Source organism: Bos taurus, chromosome 20, assembly GCF_002263795.3.
Source record: "Bos taurus isolate L1 Dominette 01449 registration number 42190680 breed Hereford chromosome 20, ARS-UCD2.0, whole genome shotgun sequence".
NCBI classification, from domain to species: Eukaryota; Metazoa; Chordata; class Mammalia; order Artiodactyla; family Bovidae; genus Bos; species Bos taurus.
In genome coordinates this window covers 12,442,155-12,461,648 of record NC_037347.1, presented here as the reverse complement: position 1 = coordinate 12,461,648, position 19,494 = coordinate 12,442,155, and the positions used below count along the sequence as shown (strand labels likewise).

General features: G+C 47.9%; 1 protein-coding gene across 12 annotated transcripts in view; it reads left to right on the top strand.

Moving 5' to 3' along the window:
• MAST4 (microtubule associated serine/threonine kinase family member 4) overlaps positions 1-19,173 on the top strand; it is a 618,443-nt gene extending 599,270 nt beyond the window's left edge. For all 12 annotated transcript variants that reach the window (XM_059878864.1, XM_024981445.2, XM_024981444.2 and 9 more), the window contains 3 exons: positions 7,239-7,375; positions 10,088-10,269; positions 10,601-19,173. In XM_059878864.1, coding sequence (XP_059734847.1) covers positions 7,239-7,375; positions 10,088-10,269; positions 10,601-16,650 — 6,369 coding nt within the window. In that variant the 3' untranslated portion in view covers positions 16,651-19,173. The remainder of the gene's footprint in view (positions 1-7,238; positions 7,376-10,087; positions 10,270-10,600) is intronic.
• The last annotated feature ends 321 nt before the right edge of the window (positions 19,174-19,494 follow it).

Below are 19,494 nucleotides of genomic sequence, written 5' to 3'. Positions count from 1 at the left end.
AACAGGTGACTGTCTGCTATCCTCCATACCTATGGGTGGTTCCCTTAACTCTAGTCAACTTTCTCACAAAGGCATAGCATTGCTCACTGGAGGAATAGGATGAATATTGAGGGGACATTGCAGAGCCATAGGCAGTATGGGAAGCCAGCCGTGGCCGTGCTGAAAACGTGGCAGGTCTGATGACAGCCCCGCAGGAGAGACATGGAGCTACTATTAAAGCTCCCCACGTCATCCCTGTATTTACACGGTGCCTGGTTTGCAGCTGGGTACTCAGAAAATGGTTGTAGAATTGAGGTGACTAGTAGGGTTCTCCCTCGCTTGCTGTCCAAAAGTCACCATGGGAGGAGCCAAGCACCACACAGCTACTTGTGTTATGTCTTCATGTACGTGCTGTTCAGTTTGGGAGTAAAACCTTGAGATGGCTGGAGTCTCTCTGCACTTTGCAGTATGCCTACTGAGTAGTGCACCTGTGCTCAGTCGCTCATCGTGTCCGACTCTTTGCAACCCTTTGGACTATAGCCCGCCAGGCTCCTGCATCCATGGGGTTTTTCAGGCAAGAATTCTGGAGCAGGCTGCCATTTCAAACTGAGTTTTTTTCTTTTCATTCACCATCTGTTTCTGATAATATTACTTGTCCAACTGCCATGGAACAACTGTCTCCTAGTAAGTGCCCCCAAAATGGGAGGCAGAGCAGGATTGTGGACTTTGAGAGTCCTTGGCTGTGAGAGTCCCCTGAAATGACCTCAGACTTCCCAAGACAAAATTCAAGAAGAGGTGAAAGATTCATGAGTCTGACCAGCCTCTTCTCTCGTAGTACCTGACCCAGGTCCAGGGATACCCCATTGCTGGCTCACATCGACCCTTTGTGAGTAAGGGCCCAGGCTCTACCTGCTATAGCCTGTTTGTCTTTCCAGTGGTGTAGGGACTACAAAGGTAGGCAGAGAGGTACTTCTCTCTCCCAAGTGCTCCTTGAGCTTTTCTAGGACCTCCCTTTTGTTTAGATAATAAAGCTATGTTTTATATGTGAGTTTCTTTTCTTTGTCAACTCACCTGACTAGAAGTTTTCCAAGTTTTGGCATCAGCAGTTCAAAGATGGTCAGATGGATTTTAAATGGCAATAGGTTTGACCTCTTCCGTTCTTTGTAGCAGTATTACGCTACATGCATCTTCGTTCCTGGCACAGTATATGTTTATATTATTTCTTGCATTTGCTCATAAAATCAGAAGAAGAAATTACAAGCTGAAATATACATATCCTTAGGAAATATGCCTTTTGTTTATTTTGCTGAGACATATTTGATCTCTTTCATAATTTATTTTATACAACATTTTCATATGATTTTGGATTTTAAAATGCCTCTTCCTACTTCTGTGAAATTTGAACGTATGTTTCTCCTGAACGTCTCTGGCAAGGTCTCTGAAAAGGGTCAGTCAATTCCATTTATAACGTTTTGTCCTCCTCTGGTTACGGAGTGCCTGCATTCCTGGATCTGGTTGACCTATGTCCCTGAAATGCCACGAACATGCTGTAACGGAGAGGTTTGGCATCCTCCTGGGCCATGGTGTGCTGTCTCACATCTAAGCAGAGGATCCTGCCTCTGGCTCATAAAGGAAGCTCTCAAAAGAGCAACCCGTGTAAGGAAACAGAGTGGATACAGGGGATTTAATGATCTTCCCAAGGAACTGTGTTATCGTGCATCTTTCTCCTAAATGTGAATAGTGATTCTTGGCAAAGGATCAAGTGACTAGTACCAGTCCTGGACTCCCATGCGCCGTCAGTGGCAGACCATCAGGGTAGTAGCTATATTTTCGTATTCTCACGTGCTGTTTACCCAATGCTTTATACTTGCAAACTACTTCACAAAATCTCATGGCATCCTCAGAAAAAGGTAGAAGAGCCATCACATAGGGCTATATATATTTTTAGAAATCCATGTGCAATACTGGGCTTCCCTGATGGCTCAGATGATACAGAATCCAGCCTACAGTGCAGGAGACCCCAGTTTGATCCCTGGTGGCAAAGATCCTCTGGAGAAGGGAAGGGCAACCCACCCCAGTATTCTTGCCTGGAGAATTCCTTGGACAGAGGAGCCTGGCGGGCTACAGTCCGTGGGATCACAGACAGACACAACTAAGTGACTGACACTGTGTGATACTTATTTATCTTCTGGATTGTGAACATATTAAGTGTATTCCCTGTGTCAGGGCTTCACTTTTGGTCTCACTTACCCTCAGCTTCAAAGTGAGCGTGCTGTGAAAGCACCAACTTACGTGCACAAAGAAGCAAAGTCATGGTTATTCGGTTCCGTTCCCCATCGGCTCTGTGAATCCCTGAAAGTGTGCTTCCTCGGTGTTGCCTCAAACCCCTCCAGCCACCGGGAGTTAATCACCTCCATCCAGATTACAAGTAGCTTGCTAAAAGAACTTTCCCACAGCACCAAATCGCTCTCTCCCCACTATGGTGGAATGTGGAGGCCACGTGGACCCAGTCATACCCCCTGCTCACATGACTACCTGCCTAGTGTAGCCTCTCAAATGCAGGAAACCCCCTATTCAGCCAGGTTGCTTTCTTAGGACAGCATTAGTTTAAATGCCCAGTCATAAGAGAAGCTAAAATAACACCAGCTGCTGCCTCAGTATTTCCTTTCCCTAAACTCTGGGAACCCCTGGATACTAAAATGGGGGCTAAAAGAGCGTGATTATTGCCAATTTTACATATTAACTGGGTCCCCAGAATGTGCAGAGTTGTGTGAGGTACCAAAGGGTCACACAGCAGATGGCGCGCATGAATAGTAGGTAGTCAAGAGCACTTTGCGTGAATAAATTCAGGTCATCCTCGTAGCCTGTGCACAGGTGCTGTACACAGAATTGTCCCCATTTTACAGATGAAGAAATTAAAGCAAGGAGAAGCTAGCAAAGCAGCCAAGGTTCTGTGCTAGGAAAGAGCAGAAGAGGATTTGCATACCGGCAGGGCAGCCCCAGAGCCTGAGCTTTCAGCTAGCATACCGCCACGCTCCGGACGTAAGGTCTGGTTGCCAGAAACTTAGAGCTCAGTGTTCGCAGGAGAAACGGTTGCAGTGCTAGGCTACAATCAGGGTGTCAAGCCAAGGAACGGTCTGTAAATAGGGCCCAAGTGCAGAAGGAGAGAGAGCTTTCCACCACGGTGGGCAGGCGGAGAGTTGGGGGTTTTCTGTGCAGGGCTGTGAAGGGTGGGTGGAGGTTCATGTAAGGGAAGCAGTGCAGGATGGTCTAGGCACAATAAAATGATGCTTTAAACCACAAAAACAGGAAACTCAAAGTACTTGAGGTGCATGAGTAAACCAGTGTGGCTGGAGCCTGAGTTCATGGCATCTGGGATGCAGTGTGCAGGTGGCTAGGGCTGGATCGTGGAGAGTATGAATGGGGCAAGGACGCAGGTATGGGAGGAACGCATTTCCCATGGGTATTGTGCAGAGGAAGAAATGCGAAAGCACTGTAGCTCAGGGAGACACCCAAGGCCAGATGATGAACTAATGTGGAGTCAGAGTGAGAGAAGAGGCTGGGCAGCCTGACTTCTGCTTTTGTATTCAGTTCAGCCAGCTTAAAGTAACTTCCTCCCCACCATGCGCTAATCACACAAGTGGTTTAAAGTAATGCGTAACTTAATAGAACATTTGACAGTCTTCTGGCCCCATTTTGTTGTTGTTGCTTTTTGAAATAGTGCCACAGAATCTCTCTAAGAGATTGTTCCTTCTTCAAAAGAATTTGTTGAGGTCTAAGGACCCAGTAAAACAAATTGCCAATTCTAGCAACACTTGCTATAGCTGATGGGTCCACCAGGCGGCAGGCTGCACAATTCTCACCTGTTCCCCATAAAATTATTTTTCAGTCATTTACTTACCATTTTTGTCAGCATTAACTTTTTCAAGCAAATGTTTGCACTCTGCATTTTTTTCTGTCTGTATTTCCTCTTGGGGAGGTTCTCTCTTTGTGTGTTTCCATAAGTCAAGGGAACTGTCCCCTGAAACAGCCCTATGTAGACACAAACTAAAAACTAGGTTGGTTTGTCTTTTTTGAGTTTTTTCTTTTAATTTTTAAAATTTTTATTTACATTTTAATTGGTGGAAAATTGCTTTACAATTTTGTATTGGTTTCTGCTGTACAACAATGTGAATAATTATACATGCATTCTTTCCCTCCTGAGCCTCCCTCCCCTCCTCCCCACCCCACCCCTTTAGGTCATCACAGAGTGCCAGGCTGGGCTTCTGTGTTCTTGAGCAATTTCCCCCGAAGTATTTTACACATGATAGTCTGTATATGTCAATACTGCTTGTGTAAAGGGACATTTGTACAAAGCTTAAGGGTGCGCTCTGATTCAACAAACTCCAGCCGTAACTTTCCTAATGAAAAATGTTAAGCATTTTACTATATTTATCTCATACAATGTATATGATATTTTTAAAACTGGACTGTATTAGGAGGGATGGCAGTGGTTCAGGCTTAGACTGCTCGTGGGCTCCAGCAGCCCCAGTGATCACTGGGACTCCGTGTCCTCTCTGACGTGATATAGTGAAGGATGGAAGAAGTGCGATGACGAAGCAACGCCCATCACACTGTTGCCCCCTTCCTTCCCCTGAGGCATTTAGGGAAAACCGAAACGTGAGGCTGGCCTCAGTCAAACTGTGAAGAGCAAACCCCATTCCAGACCCTTTCATCCTTAAACGTGGAGTTTTCAGTTTAAAGAATAAATTGAATGCCAGTCTCTACTACCAGATAAAGGTTTACTTTGAAAGTTTTGGCATCTGCTTATAAATATAAGACAAGTAATTTATTTTTTCAGAATGAAAAACATCTTTTTCCCATGTTCAAATTCAAATCCCATTTCCCTAAAATATATATATATTTTTACAGTTATGGCACAAAGTATGGGATTATATGTTCTTAAATATATAAAGAACTCAAAAATCATTAATTTTCAGTTGATTATTGATTTTTAGATACAAAATTGGATGTAAGACATGAACAAATCCTTATCTACAGAAATAAAAACAATGAAAAATAAATGAGACGAAATCCAGCTTTGTTAATACCCAAAGAACAAAGATTAAAACTTGATGTAACTTTTTCCTATAAAATTGGCAATTTATTTAATATTTGTATTCAGTTCTGACATGCGTGTGCTAAGATGGGTCCTCATGTGCTGCTGGTAAGAGTTTAAATTGACATGAACTTTCTGGAAATTAGTGCATTAGTGTGTACCACCGGTCTTTAAAAAGTTCAACTAGACCCTCCAATTCAGTGTATTGAGTCTAGTTAGATAATCTAAGGAAAATATCAGAGGTTAGGACACTAATTTATAAATAAAGATACTTATTTCAACTTTTACAAGAATTGGAAAATAGAAAACAAGACCTATAAGGAAACAGTTAAATTGTGATTTACCTATCTCATGGAACACTTTTAAATAGCCAGTAAAAATTATGTGAAGGAATATTCAGTGATAAAGTGCAAGTTTTTCAAAGTTACGAAATGTGAAGTGAAAGAAAAACTATTAGATTAAGATTAAAATTACTTATAAAGTATGTCTACATATATATATATATGCATAATTTTTACATGCTTAATAAAAGACTAACAGGAAATATACAGAAATATTACCAGCATTAGCTGAGTGGTAGGCAATGGCACCCGACTCCAGTACTCTTGCCTGGAAAATCCCATGGGCGGAGGAGCCTGGTAGGCTGCAGTCCATGGGGTCACGAAGAGTCGGATACGACTGAGCAACTTCACTTTCACTTTTCACTTTCATGCACTGGAGAAGGAAATGGCAACCCACTCCAGTGTTCTCGCCTGGAGAATCCCAAGGATGGGGGAGCCTGGTGGGCTGCCGTCTATGGGGTCGCACAGAGTCGGACATGACTGAAGCGACTTAGCAGCAGCAGGCTTCTCAATGATTTTTTAAAATATATATACATTATTGTTTCCTTCTAATAATGGAACGTATTACTTTCCAAGTTGGGTGGAGAAGTGGATGTTGATATTTAAACAATCTGTTCTTTCAGTCCCCTGCCCGACCATACTCAACTCCCCATCTCTTAACATCACTTAGATCTGAGTTGCTCGGCATCTTCCAGGCATAGGCCTTTTAAAAGGCCCTTCTATGTATACTTCTTATCTTTTTAAGGTAATCAGGACCATCTGTGACTTAGAAAGGATATGATTCTCCCTTGGTTATTAAGAAATTCAAGAAGAGATCAGTGAAAGTGAAGTGAAGGGGGAGGGTTCTGCCCACCTGTCCAGGGCACCCCCTCACCCTGGCCCCTGACTCTGCTCTCAAATCCACCCCTAGGGCCTATCCAGCAAGCCTCGGTCCCAGGTTCAAGTCGAGGGGCACAGAAACCCCCAGGAATGACCTTACCGCTCCCGACCTGACAAAGCAGAGGCTGCTTTACACCTGCTGGCATACACTTTCCAGCTCTGCTGGGCTGACAGGTTCTGGTGCTAGAAAAGAAAACTAAAAATAATTAAAGATAAAAGTCTCATTCAGTTGTGCTGCTTTATGATTTCTAGGTCAAAGGAAAAACACAAAAAGGAGAGAAAAGAAAAATAAATCAACCAAGAGCACAGTGTCTCTGGGCATGTTTACACTTAATACATAGGCATGAATGTAACTGTTTTTTGTGGAGCCCTTTCCATGTGTCACTCTGGGTGCTAACGGCTTTACACACTATATCCCCTTGATCCTCAGATGAGCCCTAGGAGACAGGTGTGACTCTGCTGCAACATGGTCCAGAGGAAAACAAGTGCTCAGGTCACAGGCTCAGATTTAAACTCAGCTCTGCTGGGCTTCCCAGTTGGCTCAGTGGTAAAGAATCCACCTGCCAATGCAGGAAACGCAAGAGATGCAGGTTCAGTCCCTGGGTCAGGAAGATCCCCTGGAGTAGGAAATTGCAACCCACTCCAGTATTCTTGCCTGGAAAATTCCATGGACAGAGGAACCTGGAGGGCAGCAGTTCATGGGTTGCGAGGAGTTTGACTCAACTGAGCACAGCAGCTGTGGGATCCACATCCCGCCACCTTAAGGAGACCTCACATTGTTTATTTCCACCCCGTTTACCAGGACTTCACTACCTGAAGGCTCCTTGCCACGTGGTCATGTCCGTCCTTTTGGATGTTTATTTGTCTTTGGATCTCCTATATCTTTTCTGGCCTTGTTTCATCACAGCATTTCCCTTTAATACCACCTCATTTTTTAATAGAGTGGAAATAAGGTGTCAATCACGACCACCCCATTTGAAAACACATCAATCAAAACGGGACCGGCCAGGAGAAACAGCTATAAGAGCCGGATGGTGAGGCGGAGCAAGAAATCTAAGAAGAAGGAAAGTCTGGAAAGGTGAGTTAGAACCGTCCTCTTCCTGGGTTTGGTGTGTTCCCACACTGAAGGAAAATTACTCCTCACTTAATTTAAATGCTTGCATGTGAGGAAGATCTATTTCTCTGTAAGACATGTTGCCTTGTGGTTCACATGTACTTATACACTAGAGTTTATATTCATTCATAACAGCATTATGTTTCATAATGAAAAGATGAATGTAGTTACACTGTAGAATTTAGATTACTTTTTCTCATGTGTGAGAACCATGAAAAGCTCGGCTTTTTCTTAAGTTTCCAGACTTCATTTCAGTTGGATTTGAAGAACTAAAACTTCAGGTAGCTTTTACCATTAAATCTATATTTAATTATTTAATATATTATATCTATATCTATATATCTATATAGATATATTATATCTATATTTAATCCATCTAAAAACACCAGGGAAGCCGTGATAGCTCAGTGGTTGGTAAAGAATCTACCTGCAATGCAGGGGATGTGGGTTTGATCCCTGGGTTGGGAAGATCCCCTGGAAGAGGGCATGGAAACCCACTCCAGTTGGGTTGCCTGGAGAATCCCATGGACAGAGGAGCCTGGCAGGCTACAGTCCATGGAGTCAGGAAAGAGTTGGACATGACTTAGCAACTAAACAATAGTAATAATAAATAATCCAAAAACATACAGTTGCTATTTTTGAATGCCAGATATTCTAAGATAACTAGATCTTCAAAGCATCCAAATAAGCCTAGAAATAAAAAGGCTTTGTTTTACTGCCTGAAAGTCTATTACACATTAGCACTATGAAAGGCATCTGAGTATCATTTAGTGCCCTGTGTAGACACTGGTGAGGGGTGTGTGTGTGTGGAAGTTTCTTCCAAACAATTGTCCAGATGTGCTCCCTGCACGAGGAGACAGCATCTTGACTCTACCCACTTGAATTTGGTGCTTTGGATCACAGTATAAGGACTTTAGTGCAGCTGCTGCTGCTGCTGCTAAGTCACTTCAGTCGTGTCCAACTCTCTGAGACCCCATAGACGGCAGCCCATGAGGCTCCCCCGTCCCTGGGATTCTCCAGGCAAGAACACTGGAGTGGGTTGCCATTTCCTTCTCCAATGCATGCAAGTGAAAAGTGAAAGTGAAGTCGCTCAGTCGTGTCCAACTCTTCACGATCCCATGGACTGCAGCCCACCAGGCTCCTCCATCCATGGGATTTTCCAGGCAAGAGAACTGGAGTGGGGTGCCATTGCCTTCTCCGGATTTTAATGCTAGAAAAGAAAAATATGCAAATGAAAAAAGCAATGATTGTTAACTCCAGGAAAGACAAATTTGTATAAGAAAGGAAAATAGAATTATGCTTTTCATGGCCAAACTATGAACAGTATTTATTGTGTAAAATAAAGTATCGACCTTTTGTTCCTAACCAAAAAGTTTGGTTTAGCTCAACTGGGAGGAAATGTGCTTGTTTAGAAGGGGAATAGATTGTTATAAGGGCTAAATTTTCATCTTCGGTGGTAGGAAATCAACAGATAATTTCTAGGATTGAAAAAACAGCATAAGCACATTACATAGAAATTTGCAGACAGCTAAAAGAGTAGAAAGAGTTTCACTGGGGATCGGGGACAAGGCAGAACAGAGCTATTTTTCATTATAAGCTTATAAAGCTATTTGACTTTTTGACCCAAGCACATTTATTACTGTGATTAAAAGTACACATCCGTGCACACACACACATACATTGATATCCTTTTTTTTTTTTTTTTTTAATGTGAGCTTTATATTTTGAGTGTGTGTTGGGTCATATAGAACACACTGCTTCAAGGGATAGTAGAGTGGAAAATGTGTGACTCAGCCCCTGGAGATGAAGGAACCCTATACCTGCTTTTCAAAGCCATCTGAAGCTGTGCTTTTAACTTTAGGACGTGCTTGTTGGCACTCACTACACATTTGCCCTCTGCTGAAGCGTGGTGTCTGCTGCCCTGCTGATACAATAAGCTTCAGTTCACCTTCCTCAGTTTTTCTGTGTAAATGAACAGCCTCCATTGTCCATAGGAATATTCAGGAGTTCACGATGGAATAAGCACAGCAAACAGCCCCTCAAGGATGAAAGCCTCTACCCAGCAGATCACCATTAAAGAATCCAATATTCCGCATGACAGTTTTTCTTCCAGGGATTTACTTTGTACTGTCTCTTAATTTAATTGTGTCAGTGTGTTCAGAGCTATATTCTTGGAAGCTTTCAGGCAAAAAACAGTATCCTCAAAACCTGACATACAAATAAATGAATAAGCATTTATTCTTAGTTGCTCAGTCATGTCCAGCTCTTTGCGACCCCATGGACTGTAGCCTGCAAGGCTCCTCTGTGCCTGAAATATTCCTGACAAGAAGACTGGAATGGGTTGCCCTTGTCTTCTCGGGATCTTCCAAGCCCAGGGATTGAACCCTGGTCTCCTGCATTGCAGGCAGATTCTGAGTCACCAGATATATTTTCCTATTTTCACAACTTTTCTTAAAGTGCTTGAAATTAAGAGGGTTTCCATTGTGTATTCTCAAAGCCTCTTCCTTTCTAAGTCATAGGAAAGTTTTGAATGTAAAAGTGGAACCCTTCTCTTTAAGAGGACCTGCCATCATGTCACTGTCTCTGGGTGTACTGAATCAGTGCATTGGTGCTTTGGGGAAGGGGGGTTGGTTTTGAATGTAGAATCTGAGCAGTTTTCTCCTGTTTTCACTCTAGGAGGAGATCCCTTTTCAAAAAACTAGCTAAGCAGCCTTCTCCTTTACTCCACACCAGCCGAAGTTTCTCCTGCTTGAACCGATCCCTGTCGTCAGGGGAGAGCCTCCCAGGGTCCCCCACTCACAGCTTGTCTCCCCGATCCCCTACACCCAGCTACCGTTCCACCCCCGACTTCCCATCCGGTGAGTGAACCTCCCCTCCTAGCAAGAGTTGAGGGGCCACCAGCTGAGATCCTGGAAGACAAGCTTATTCCAGCTTAAAGAGAGAAGGTGGGGATGTAATTGACAGAGAACAGGATTGACAGGAAGGTCAGAAGATATAGCTATTCGGTCCCTTAGAAAAGACAGGAAGTACTGGGTTAACCTTTGGGGAGGTTTATCTGGAAAGTATTTATTCACTAGACTGAGATGCTGAGACAGTTCACTGCCCTTATCTAAAACAGCTCGGGTCGGAAAGCCTGGGAAGAAAGGGGAAGGGGGCTCTTGCTCACAATGTCCTGTTTCCCACCCACAGGCACTAACTCCTCCCAGAGCAGCTCCCCAAGCTCCAGCGCTCCCAACTCCCCAGCAGGGTCAGGACACGTCCGGCCCAGCACGCTCCATGGTCTGGCGCCCAAACTCAGCGGGCAGCGCTACCGGTCAGGAAGGCGGAAGTCAGCTGGCAGCATCCCCCTGTCTCCGCTGGCCCGGACACCCTCTCCGACCCCACAGCCCACCTCCCCGCAGCGGTCCCCATCCCCTCTGCTGGGGCACTCACTTGGCAATTCCAAGATGGCTCAAGCCTTTCCCAGCAAAATGCACTCCCCACCCACCATCGTCAGGCACGTCGTGAGGCCCAAGAGTGCAGAACCCCCTCGGTCCCCGCTGCTCAAGCGCGTGCAGTCGGAGGAGAAGCTGTCTCCCTCCTATGGAGGCGACAAGAAGCACCTGTGCTCCCGCAAGCACAGCCTTGAGGTCACCCAGGAGGAGGTGCCGCGGGAGCAGCAACAGCGGGAGGTGACCTTGCAGAGCCTGGAGGAGAACGTGTGCGACGCGCCTGCCCTCAGCCGGGCCAGGCCCGTGGAGCAGGGCTGCCTGAAACGCCCCGTGTCCCGGAAGCTGGGCCGCCAGGAGTCTGTGGACGAGCTGGACCGAGAGAAGCTAAAGGCCAAGGTGGTGGTGAAGAAACCTGACGGGCTCTCGGAAAAACAGGAATCCCGCCCGAAGCCCCACGGACTCGGCAGTGACTTGGAAAACCTCTGTGCTTTTAGGCTCGAAGAGAGAGACAAGAAAATCTATCCAAAAGCTTCAGAGAGGTCAAATCATTTTGAAAGCAAAGCAGCCGTGCAGGAGGCCCAGCCCCTGTGCAGCCTTTTGAAAGATGCTCTCCACAAGCAGGCCAATGTGCGGGCCAGCGAGGGTGTCGCCTCTGAGGGGGCAACGGCAGCTGGGGACCACGGCCAGGGCACCTGTGACTTCAAACGAGCCTCAACGCACAGCACCCTCCAAGACGGCCTCTGTCACACCACCCACAGGTCCACCTCCGGGAAGGGGGACACCGCAGAGAAGGCCCCCCAGGCCAAGGAGGGTCTGCGGTGTGAGAAGTTAGACGGCAAGTTGGCCAACATCGATTACCTCCGAAAGAAGATGTCCCTTGAAGACAAAGACGAGAGCCTCTGTTCTGTGCTCAAGCCCAAGGTGACAGCTGGTGCCCAGGACTGCCTGCCTGGGAGCCTGGGCCGGCCCGTGGGAGGGCAGCAGGAGGCCCCGCCAGCCTCCGAGGCCCGCACACCGTTCATCGGCAGCGCCCACGCGGCTCAGCTCAGCGCCGTCTCCTTTGTCCCTCTCAAGGCCCTTTCTGGCCGGGTGGACAGTGGAGCGGAGAAGCCGGGCTTGGCTGCCCCAGAGTCGCCTGTCCGGAAAAGCCCCTCCGAGTATAAGCTGGAAGGGCGGTCTGTGTCGTGCCTGAAGCCCATTGAAGGCACCTTGGACATCGCTCTCCTGTCGGGACCTCAGGCCTCCAAGACAGAGCTGCCTTCCCCGGAGCCTGCCCAGAGCCCCAGCCCAGGCAGTGATGTGGAGTCCCCCATGCCCCTCGCTCTCCCCAGCAGCACAGGGAGGAAGGCTGACACTGCGGGTCAGAGAGAGTCCTCCCCTGCCGGCTTCAAGGTGAACAAATCCTACCTGCTTGAGCCCCGGTTCCCACCGGCCAGCCGGGGTCTGCAGAGTTCACCGGTGGTTGCCCCGCCTGACCCAGAGCTGAAGCTGGACAAGAAGGTCTCCCAGGCAGCCCGTGCCCCAGCGACCATCATGGAGAGCCATCCCCAGCGGGGAGAGGGCCACCCCAGCCAACACCAAGACCACAGCCCCGACGTTAAGCTCCTTCCCTTCCCAGGGCAGAACCTCCAAGGTGCCAACACGTCTAGATCCCGCAGCCCACTCTTGCCTGAAAGTGTCCCCCCTAGAGAGAAGCCGAGTGGGAGAGAGTTGTCCGAAAGGGGCCCTTCCATAGTCGGGAGCGAGTGGTCAGCTGTGAGGCCCGACATCCGCAGAGACCCCTCCAAGGAGCTGTGTCCCCCAGAAGCTGCTAAACCCAGCGACAACTCCCAAACCCCCCCTGTGGTGGGGAGGACCCGCCTGGATGTCTCCACCCAGACCCAGGCCTTGGAGAAAGCATGCGGGCCTTGCGGGAGAGCAAAGCCCAGAGACGGCCGAGAGGAGGTGAGGCTGCCGGCCAGAGAGGACTCCTCTTTGCGCTCTGCGGGGGCTCCTTGTGAGAGAGAGCTGGGCGCAGAGAGAGGCCTGGAATCCAAGATGGAACCTGCTTCTACCAGGTGGTCTCTGGAGCCGCCCAGGCCAGAGAGTGAGAAGAGTGGAAGGCCTTCTGGTTTCCAGTCTGTGCAGAAAGACGGTCCCAAGGAACCGGAGAGGAAAGAACAACCTCTGCAAAAGTACCTCACCAGTTCTCAGCCGGGTCCCAAGGAACCCGAGAGGAAAGAACAGCCCCTGCAAAAGCACCTCCCCAGTAGTTCTCAGCCGGGTCCCAAGGAACCCGAGAGGAAAGAACAGCCCCTGCAAAAGCACGTCACCAGTAGTTCTCAGCCGGGTCCCAAGGAACCGGAGAGGAAAGAACAGCCTCTGCAAAAGCACCTCCCCAGTAGTTCTCAGCCGGGTCCCAAGGAACCGGAGAGGAAAGAACAGCCCCTGCAAAAGCACGTCACCAGTAGTTCTCAGCTGGGTCCCAAGGAACCCGAGAGGAAAGAACAGCCTCTGCAAAAGCACCTCCCCAGTAGTTCTCAGCCGGGTCCCAAGGAACTGGAAAGGAAAGAACAGTGTTTGCAGAAGCACCTCACCAGTAGCTCTCAGCTGGGTCCCAAGGAACCAGAAATGAAAGAACAGCCCCCACAAAAGCACGTCACCAGTAGTTCTCAACTGTGTCCCAAGGAACTGGAAAGGAAAGAACAACCTCCACAAAAGCACCTCACTATTAGCTCTCAGCTGAGTCCCAAGGAACCAGAAAGGAAAGAACAGCCTCTGCAAGAGCACGTCACCAGTAGCTCTCAGCTGAGTCCCAAGGAACCGGAAAGGAAAGAACAGTGTTTGCAGAAGCACTTCACCAGTAGTTCTCAGCTGGGTCCCAAGGAACCAGAAACGAAAGAACAGCCTCTGCAAAAGCACCTCACCAGTAGCTCTCAGCTGAGTCCCAAGGAACCGGAAAGGAAAGAACAGCTTCTGCAAGAGCACCTCACCAGTAGCTCTCAGCTGAGTCCCAAGGAACCGGAAAGGAAAGAACAGTGTTTGCAGAAGCACCTCACCAGTAGTTCTCAGCTGGGTCCCAAGGAACCAGAAATGAAAGAACAGCCTCTGCAAAAGCACCTCACCAGTAGCTCTCAGCTGAGTCCCAAGGAACCAGAAAGGAAAGAACAGCCTCTGCAAAAGCACGTCACCAGTAGCTCTCAGCTGAGCCCCAAGGAGCCGGAAAGGAAAGAACAGCCTCTGCAAAAGCACCTCACCAGTAGCTGTCAGCTGAGTCCCAAGGAGCCGGAAAGGAAAGAACAGCCTCTGCAAAAGCACGTCACCAGTAGCTCTCAGCTGAGCCCCAAGGAGCCAGAAAGGAAAGAACAGCCTCTGCAAAAGCACCTCACCATTAGCTCTCAGCTGAGTCCCAAGGAACCAGAAAGGAAAGAACAGCCTCTGCAAAAGCACGTCACCAGTAGCTCTCAGCTGAGTCCCAAGGAGCCAGAAAGGAAAGAACAGCTTCTGCAAAAGCACCTCACCATTAGCTCTCAGCTGAGTCCCAAGGAGCCGGAAAGGAAAGAACAGCTTCTGCAAAAGCACCTCACCATTAGCTCTCAGCTGAGTCCCAAGGAGCCGGAAAAGAAAGAACAGCCTCTGCAAAAGCACGTCACCAGTAGCTCTCAGCTGAGTCCCAAGGAGCCGGAAAGGAAAGAACAGCCTCTGCAAAAGCACCTCACCATTAGCTCTCAGCTGAGTCCCAAGGAGCCGGAAAGGAAAGAACAGCCTCTGCAAAAGCACGTCACCAGTAGCTCTCAGCTGAGTCCCAAGGAGCCGGAAAGGAAAGAACAGCTTCTGCAAAAGCACCTCACCATTAGCTCTCAGCTGAGTCCCAAGGAGCCGGAAAGGAAAGAACAGCCTCTGCAAAAGCACGTCACCAGTAGCTCTCAGCTGAGTCCCAAGGAGCCGGAAAGGAAAGAACAGCCTCTGCAAAAGCACGTCACCAGTAGCTCTCAGCTGAGTCCCAAGGAACCGGAAAGGAAAGAACAGTATTTGCAGAAGCACCTCACCAGTAGTTCTCAGCTGGGTCCCAAGGAACCAGAAACGAAAGAACAGCCTCTGCAAAAGCACCTCACCAGTAGTTCTCAGGTGGGTCCCAAGGATCCGGAAAGGAAAGAACAGCCCCCACAAAAGCACCTCACCAGTAAGTCTCAGCCGGGTCCCAAGGAACCGGAAAGGAAAGAACAGTGTTTGCAAAAGCACCTCACCAGTAGTTCTCAGCCGGGTCCCAAGGAACTGGAAAGGAAAGAACAACCTCCACTAAAGCATGTCACCAGTAGCTCTCAGCTGGGTCCCAGGGAACCAGAAAGGAAAGAACAGCCCCCACAAAAGCACCTCACCAGTAGCTGTCAGCCCCCACCCCCTACCAAAGAGCTCCCTGGCCTGGCTTGTCAGCACTGCATTCTGCCCAGCCACCCTGCTGCCTCTCTGCTGGGGAGCAAGCCCTGTGCTATAGACTCCAGCTTCCAGGATGCTCTCAGGCCCACTGCTGTGCGCAGTGACAGCAGCAGCCACAAGCCCAGGTCTGACCCCGACCTGGGCCCTCCAAAGTCTAAGTTCCCAGACCGGCCCCTCTCCTCCCAGAAGCCGAGCGCTGAGGCTGCAGTGAGCAAAGAGCCTGGCGCTCCGACCCTCGGCAGAGCTGGGGTGGGGAGTGGTAAGGGTGTGTCAGAGGAGTTCCCTGTCCTTCCAGATCCCCAGAACACAGCCCGTGAAGTGATTGGCCAGGGAGCCAGTGGGTACTCAGGCCCCCTGCCCATGGAAGGGGGTCCTCTAGACACAAAGCTGAGACCCACCAGCGCTCGGTGTCCCCCAGAGGCACTGGAGATGCTTGGACATCCACCAGGGCGAGGGCTCCTAGGGGCCAGTGAGTCAGTGGACCAGAAACTCCCCACCTTCAGGGAAAGGCAAAACCTGTCTCCAAAGGCCCCCACACCATCCACTGTGAAAGATTGTCCCCTTCCGTGCAAACAGACAGACAGGAGCCCGAGTCCTCTGGCCACCAGCACCAACGCTGGCAAGTCTGAAGGCAAGAAATGCACTGAAGCACTTTACACCCCTGCGGATGGTGAGAAGCTGGGGGCCGGCTTGTCCTCGGTGCACAGCGAGGCTGGGCCTAAGGGCACAGAGAAGCCGGCAGCAGCCGCTGGGAAGGGCTGGCCAGAGGCCAAGGGGAAAGGACTCAGTCCCCAGAAGCCACTGACCGAGGCCAGCAAGCCCAGCGGCATGAAGCGGTCACCTTCAGCCACGGTGCAGAGCTCTCTCCGCTGTGCCACCCTCCCAGAGAAGTCTCTGAGCTACTCCTGTGGCTTTCCCGAGGCCAGACCAGCAGTTCCAGAGACTTCTACCACCTCCAGCGACACCTCCTCTGCCAAGGCTGCTGGGCCTGCAGCAGAATCCCCAGCCTCCAGCAGCAGGGACCAGCAGAAACCCCTGCCTGGTGGGGATGGCAGAACCCAAATGACCAAGAGCGACTCCTTGCCATGCTTCCGCAGCTCAGCCATCACTCTGGAGTCCCAGCACCCCAGCCCTGGCCTGGTGGTGGTCACCAGCCACCGGGACAGGGCCCTCTCAGTAACCGCCACCGTGGGAGAAACCAAAGGGAAAGAGCCAGCCCCCACCCAGCCAGCTCAGACCAGGAACCAGAACGTGAGCAGAGAGGCGGCCAAGCCGTCCCCCGCTCCAAGCACTGAGCGCCCCATCGTTCTTCCTTCTGAGAAGGACACTGGGCTGCGACAGAGGCGGGGGAAAGAGAGTTTGCGCGGCAGCCCCCACAAAAAGGCCTTGTGACGGGGCAGGCCCGGGCGGTCCTGGGGAAACCCACCCTGCGTGTGTAACTGCGTCTTGACTACCTTGGAAACCAGCGTCGTGGGACACCACCCCCCCTGCTATCGGCAGAGCCTGGAGCCTCACTGAAGAAGCTAGGAGACAAGAGACAGAGAAAGAGGGGACCTTCTTCCAAATGCCTTCCCAAATTGGAACCGGCAAACTGTTACCAGATAGTGTTTGTACAAAATAAAACAAACAAACAAACAAAAAAATTCTTTCTGGTTGAGGTTGAGGGTTGTTGAGGGAAAAGACTTTCTCTGTAAATATCTAGCAATGTGTTTGGTTTGGGGTGTAGAGTTGATACCTTTCTGCTGATGGTGTCATTTACTACAACGTTTGGGTTTTTTTTAAGTAGGATTTTTGCTCTACCATTGATCACGAAGTCATGAAGCGAAATGGCTAAAACTGGGTGTTTGTTAAAATATAGATGCACCCACATTCGTGTATATACACATCCACCCACGTGTTTTGGTCTGTGGTTGAAAAGACTCTTGCAAGGCTACATTTTTTTCTAAGTTAAAACATTCTGAGTAGAGTTGATGGTGAAAGAAAGCCTGAAATACACTAGATTGTGAGTGTGTATGTGTATTTTTAACCAGAAATTTTGATAGCACTGTATCTGGCTACCTATATTTCCAGATCTAAAACTCGAATCACTGCATCTGGAATGCTCCTCCATCAGGAATGGCCACAACAGATGGAGCTAGCCATTTTCATTTCACTAATGGCCATTTTGATCCTGGGCCCAACTGTCTCCAAGGCCAGTTGTCCTTGTGTGTGGGTGTGGGTGTCAACTCTTCACCAGAGGTAGAGCGAGGGCTATACACACACGTTGACTTTTATTTCTGTTCTGCTTTCCCTCCTTCTCATGCTCTTAAATAAACTCAGGCCTTTATGCTATGAGTCGCTAGTCCAAGAAGCACACGTTTTGTAGTAGTTCTGCGCCCGCCCTGCTGTTGAACAAAAAAGAAAATAACTGGCCGTACACGAACCTGCTCGTATTTAGGTTGATGAATAAGCACTAGGCATTGGAAGAGGCTTTCACTTTGCTTTTTTGAGGAAAAGTGGAGGGGGTATGGAGTTTGGCATCATAGCATATATTTTAAGGAATAATCAGGACATCAGATACATTTTAATACATAGCTGGGGCCTTATGTTGTAGATGAAGCTTGCTGTTTTTAGCAAGTTCCTGGGTTTCACATTCATTCCTGGTGCATCAAGTAGCTCCATACATTTCATAACATGGTCTCTTTATTTGTATGCAAAAAAAATATATACTGTATTAATAAAGAGCAGCATTTTTGTAACAAAAAGACTTGTTGGAGCTATTTGGTGCTTGAATGTGACTGTCCTTTTTACTTTTTGCTAAGCCTTATTTAAATTTTGTATACCATGGAATATGTAGGATTTGTCCAGTCATTTTAGTGCTGAGGGGGTCTTTGTGTTTTTGTTGCAGTTTTCCTGGTGGCTCGTTTTGTATTGTAAGAGGGCACTCACTGACATAAGTACTAAGGCACTAAGAGAAAATACACACAGATAAGTATTTATAAGATGCTTGGGATCCATAGCAGGATTTTCGTTTTGTTTTGTAAGAGAAAAAAATCACCAGTAAATACTAGTCCAGCACCCAACCCCCCTCCCCGCAGGGATATCTGAGTATCTTCAGGCTATAAAATTGTTCACCGAAGCACAGCATCATCTTACATCCCTGTGGACTGTAAATCATTTAGAGAGGCTGTAAACTCCACTCCAAAAACAAAGGCATAACTTAACCAATTCCTTGGTTGTCCTTCATTGTAAAATGAGTTGACAGTGACGAAAAAACTCTCTTCCTTGCCCCTAATTTTTTTCCCATGAGGTTCTAGCCATTCCCCATCACTGTGTTGTGAATTGTAGAAGAAACAAATATTTTGAAAGAACTTACGTAGATTTCAAAAATGGTCTCAACATTTATAATTCATACCTGCAATCGGCGGCTGTCATAACCCAACCCTTCTGCACCCAGACATCTAGACAGGTCTGTCGGGGAGGTAGTGTATGGTTTACAGCCTTTGCTTTTTAACTGTCCAGTTTTCTTTAAAGCACAACTAGCTGCTTGTTTACAAATGATATTTTAAAATGTATATTTTGTATAGTGTATTATCATTTTTGCCAAATATGTTTTTGCATTTTGGATGGCTACCGAGTCCCTAAGATTGCATTCGTGTAATACCTGTTTGTTGTGAACCTCTCCAGTCAGATGGTAGAAATTCTCCTGTGTTCTGTTCGGTCGGTCTCCTGTGATTGTAAGGTGTGCTCCTCGCTAGTACTCCCAGCTGTAGATTTACCAGCTTAAAGTTTGTTAGGATCTGTGCAATAAAGTGTTTGCAGTCTTATTTTCTCTAAGGAATTCCCTATGGATGTCATAATTGTTGTATATTGAACAAATATTTATACTTATGCAGTTGCATAACATTGAAATAAAAATTTAGCATGAAAAGATAATGGCTATTAAGTTATTTTTTTTCCCCATCTACGCACATGCATAGCATCTCCAAAACATGACTGAACAGAACTCTGTTGTGGAAACGGAGGTTTTCTGCAGCTCCCTTTTGGTGAGTGGAAAGCGGAAAGGTTTGCTAATTTAAAAAAACTGAAACAGTGTTCCTTCCTTCAAGACTGTCTGCCTTTAAGTAGACTCAGCTCCTCCTTCAGTTCTCCCAAAACTTTGCTCCATCCGTTACCATTGTGTTTTCTCATCTTTCTTTTCCTTCCATCCGATAAGACATCAGGATGGCAAGAAGCAGTCTTACACTGACTGTGTGC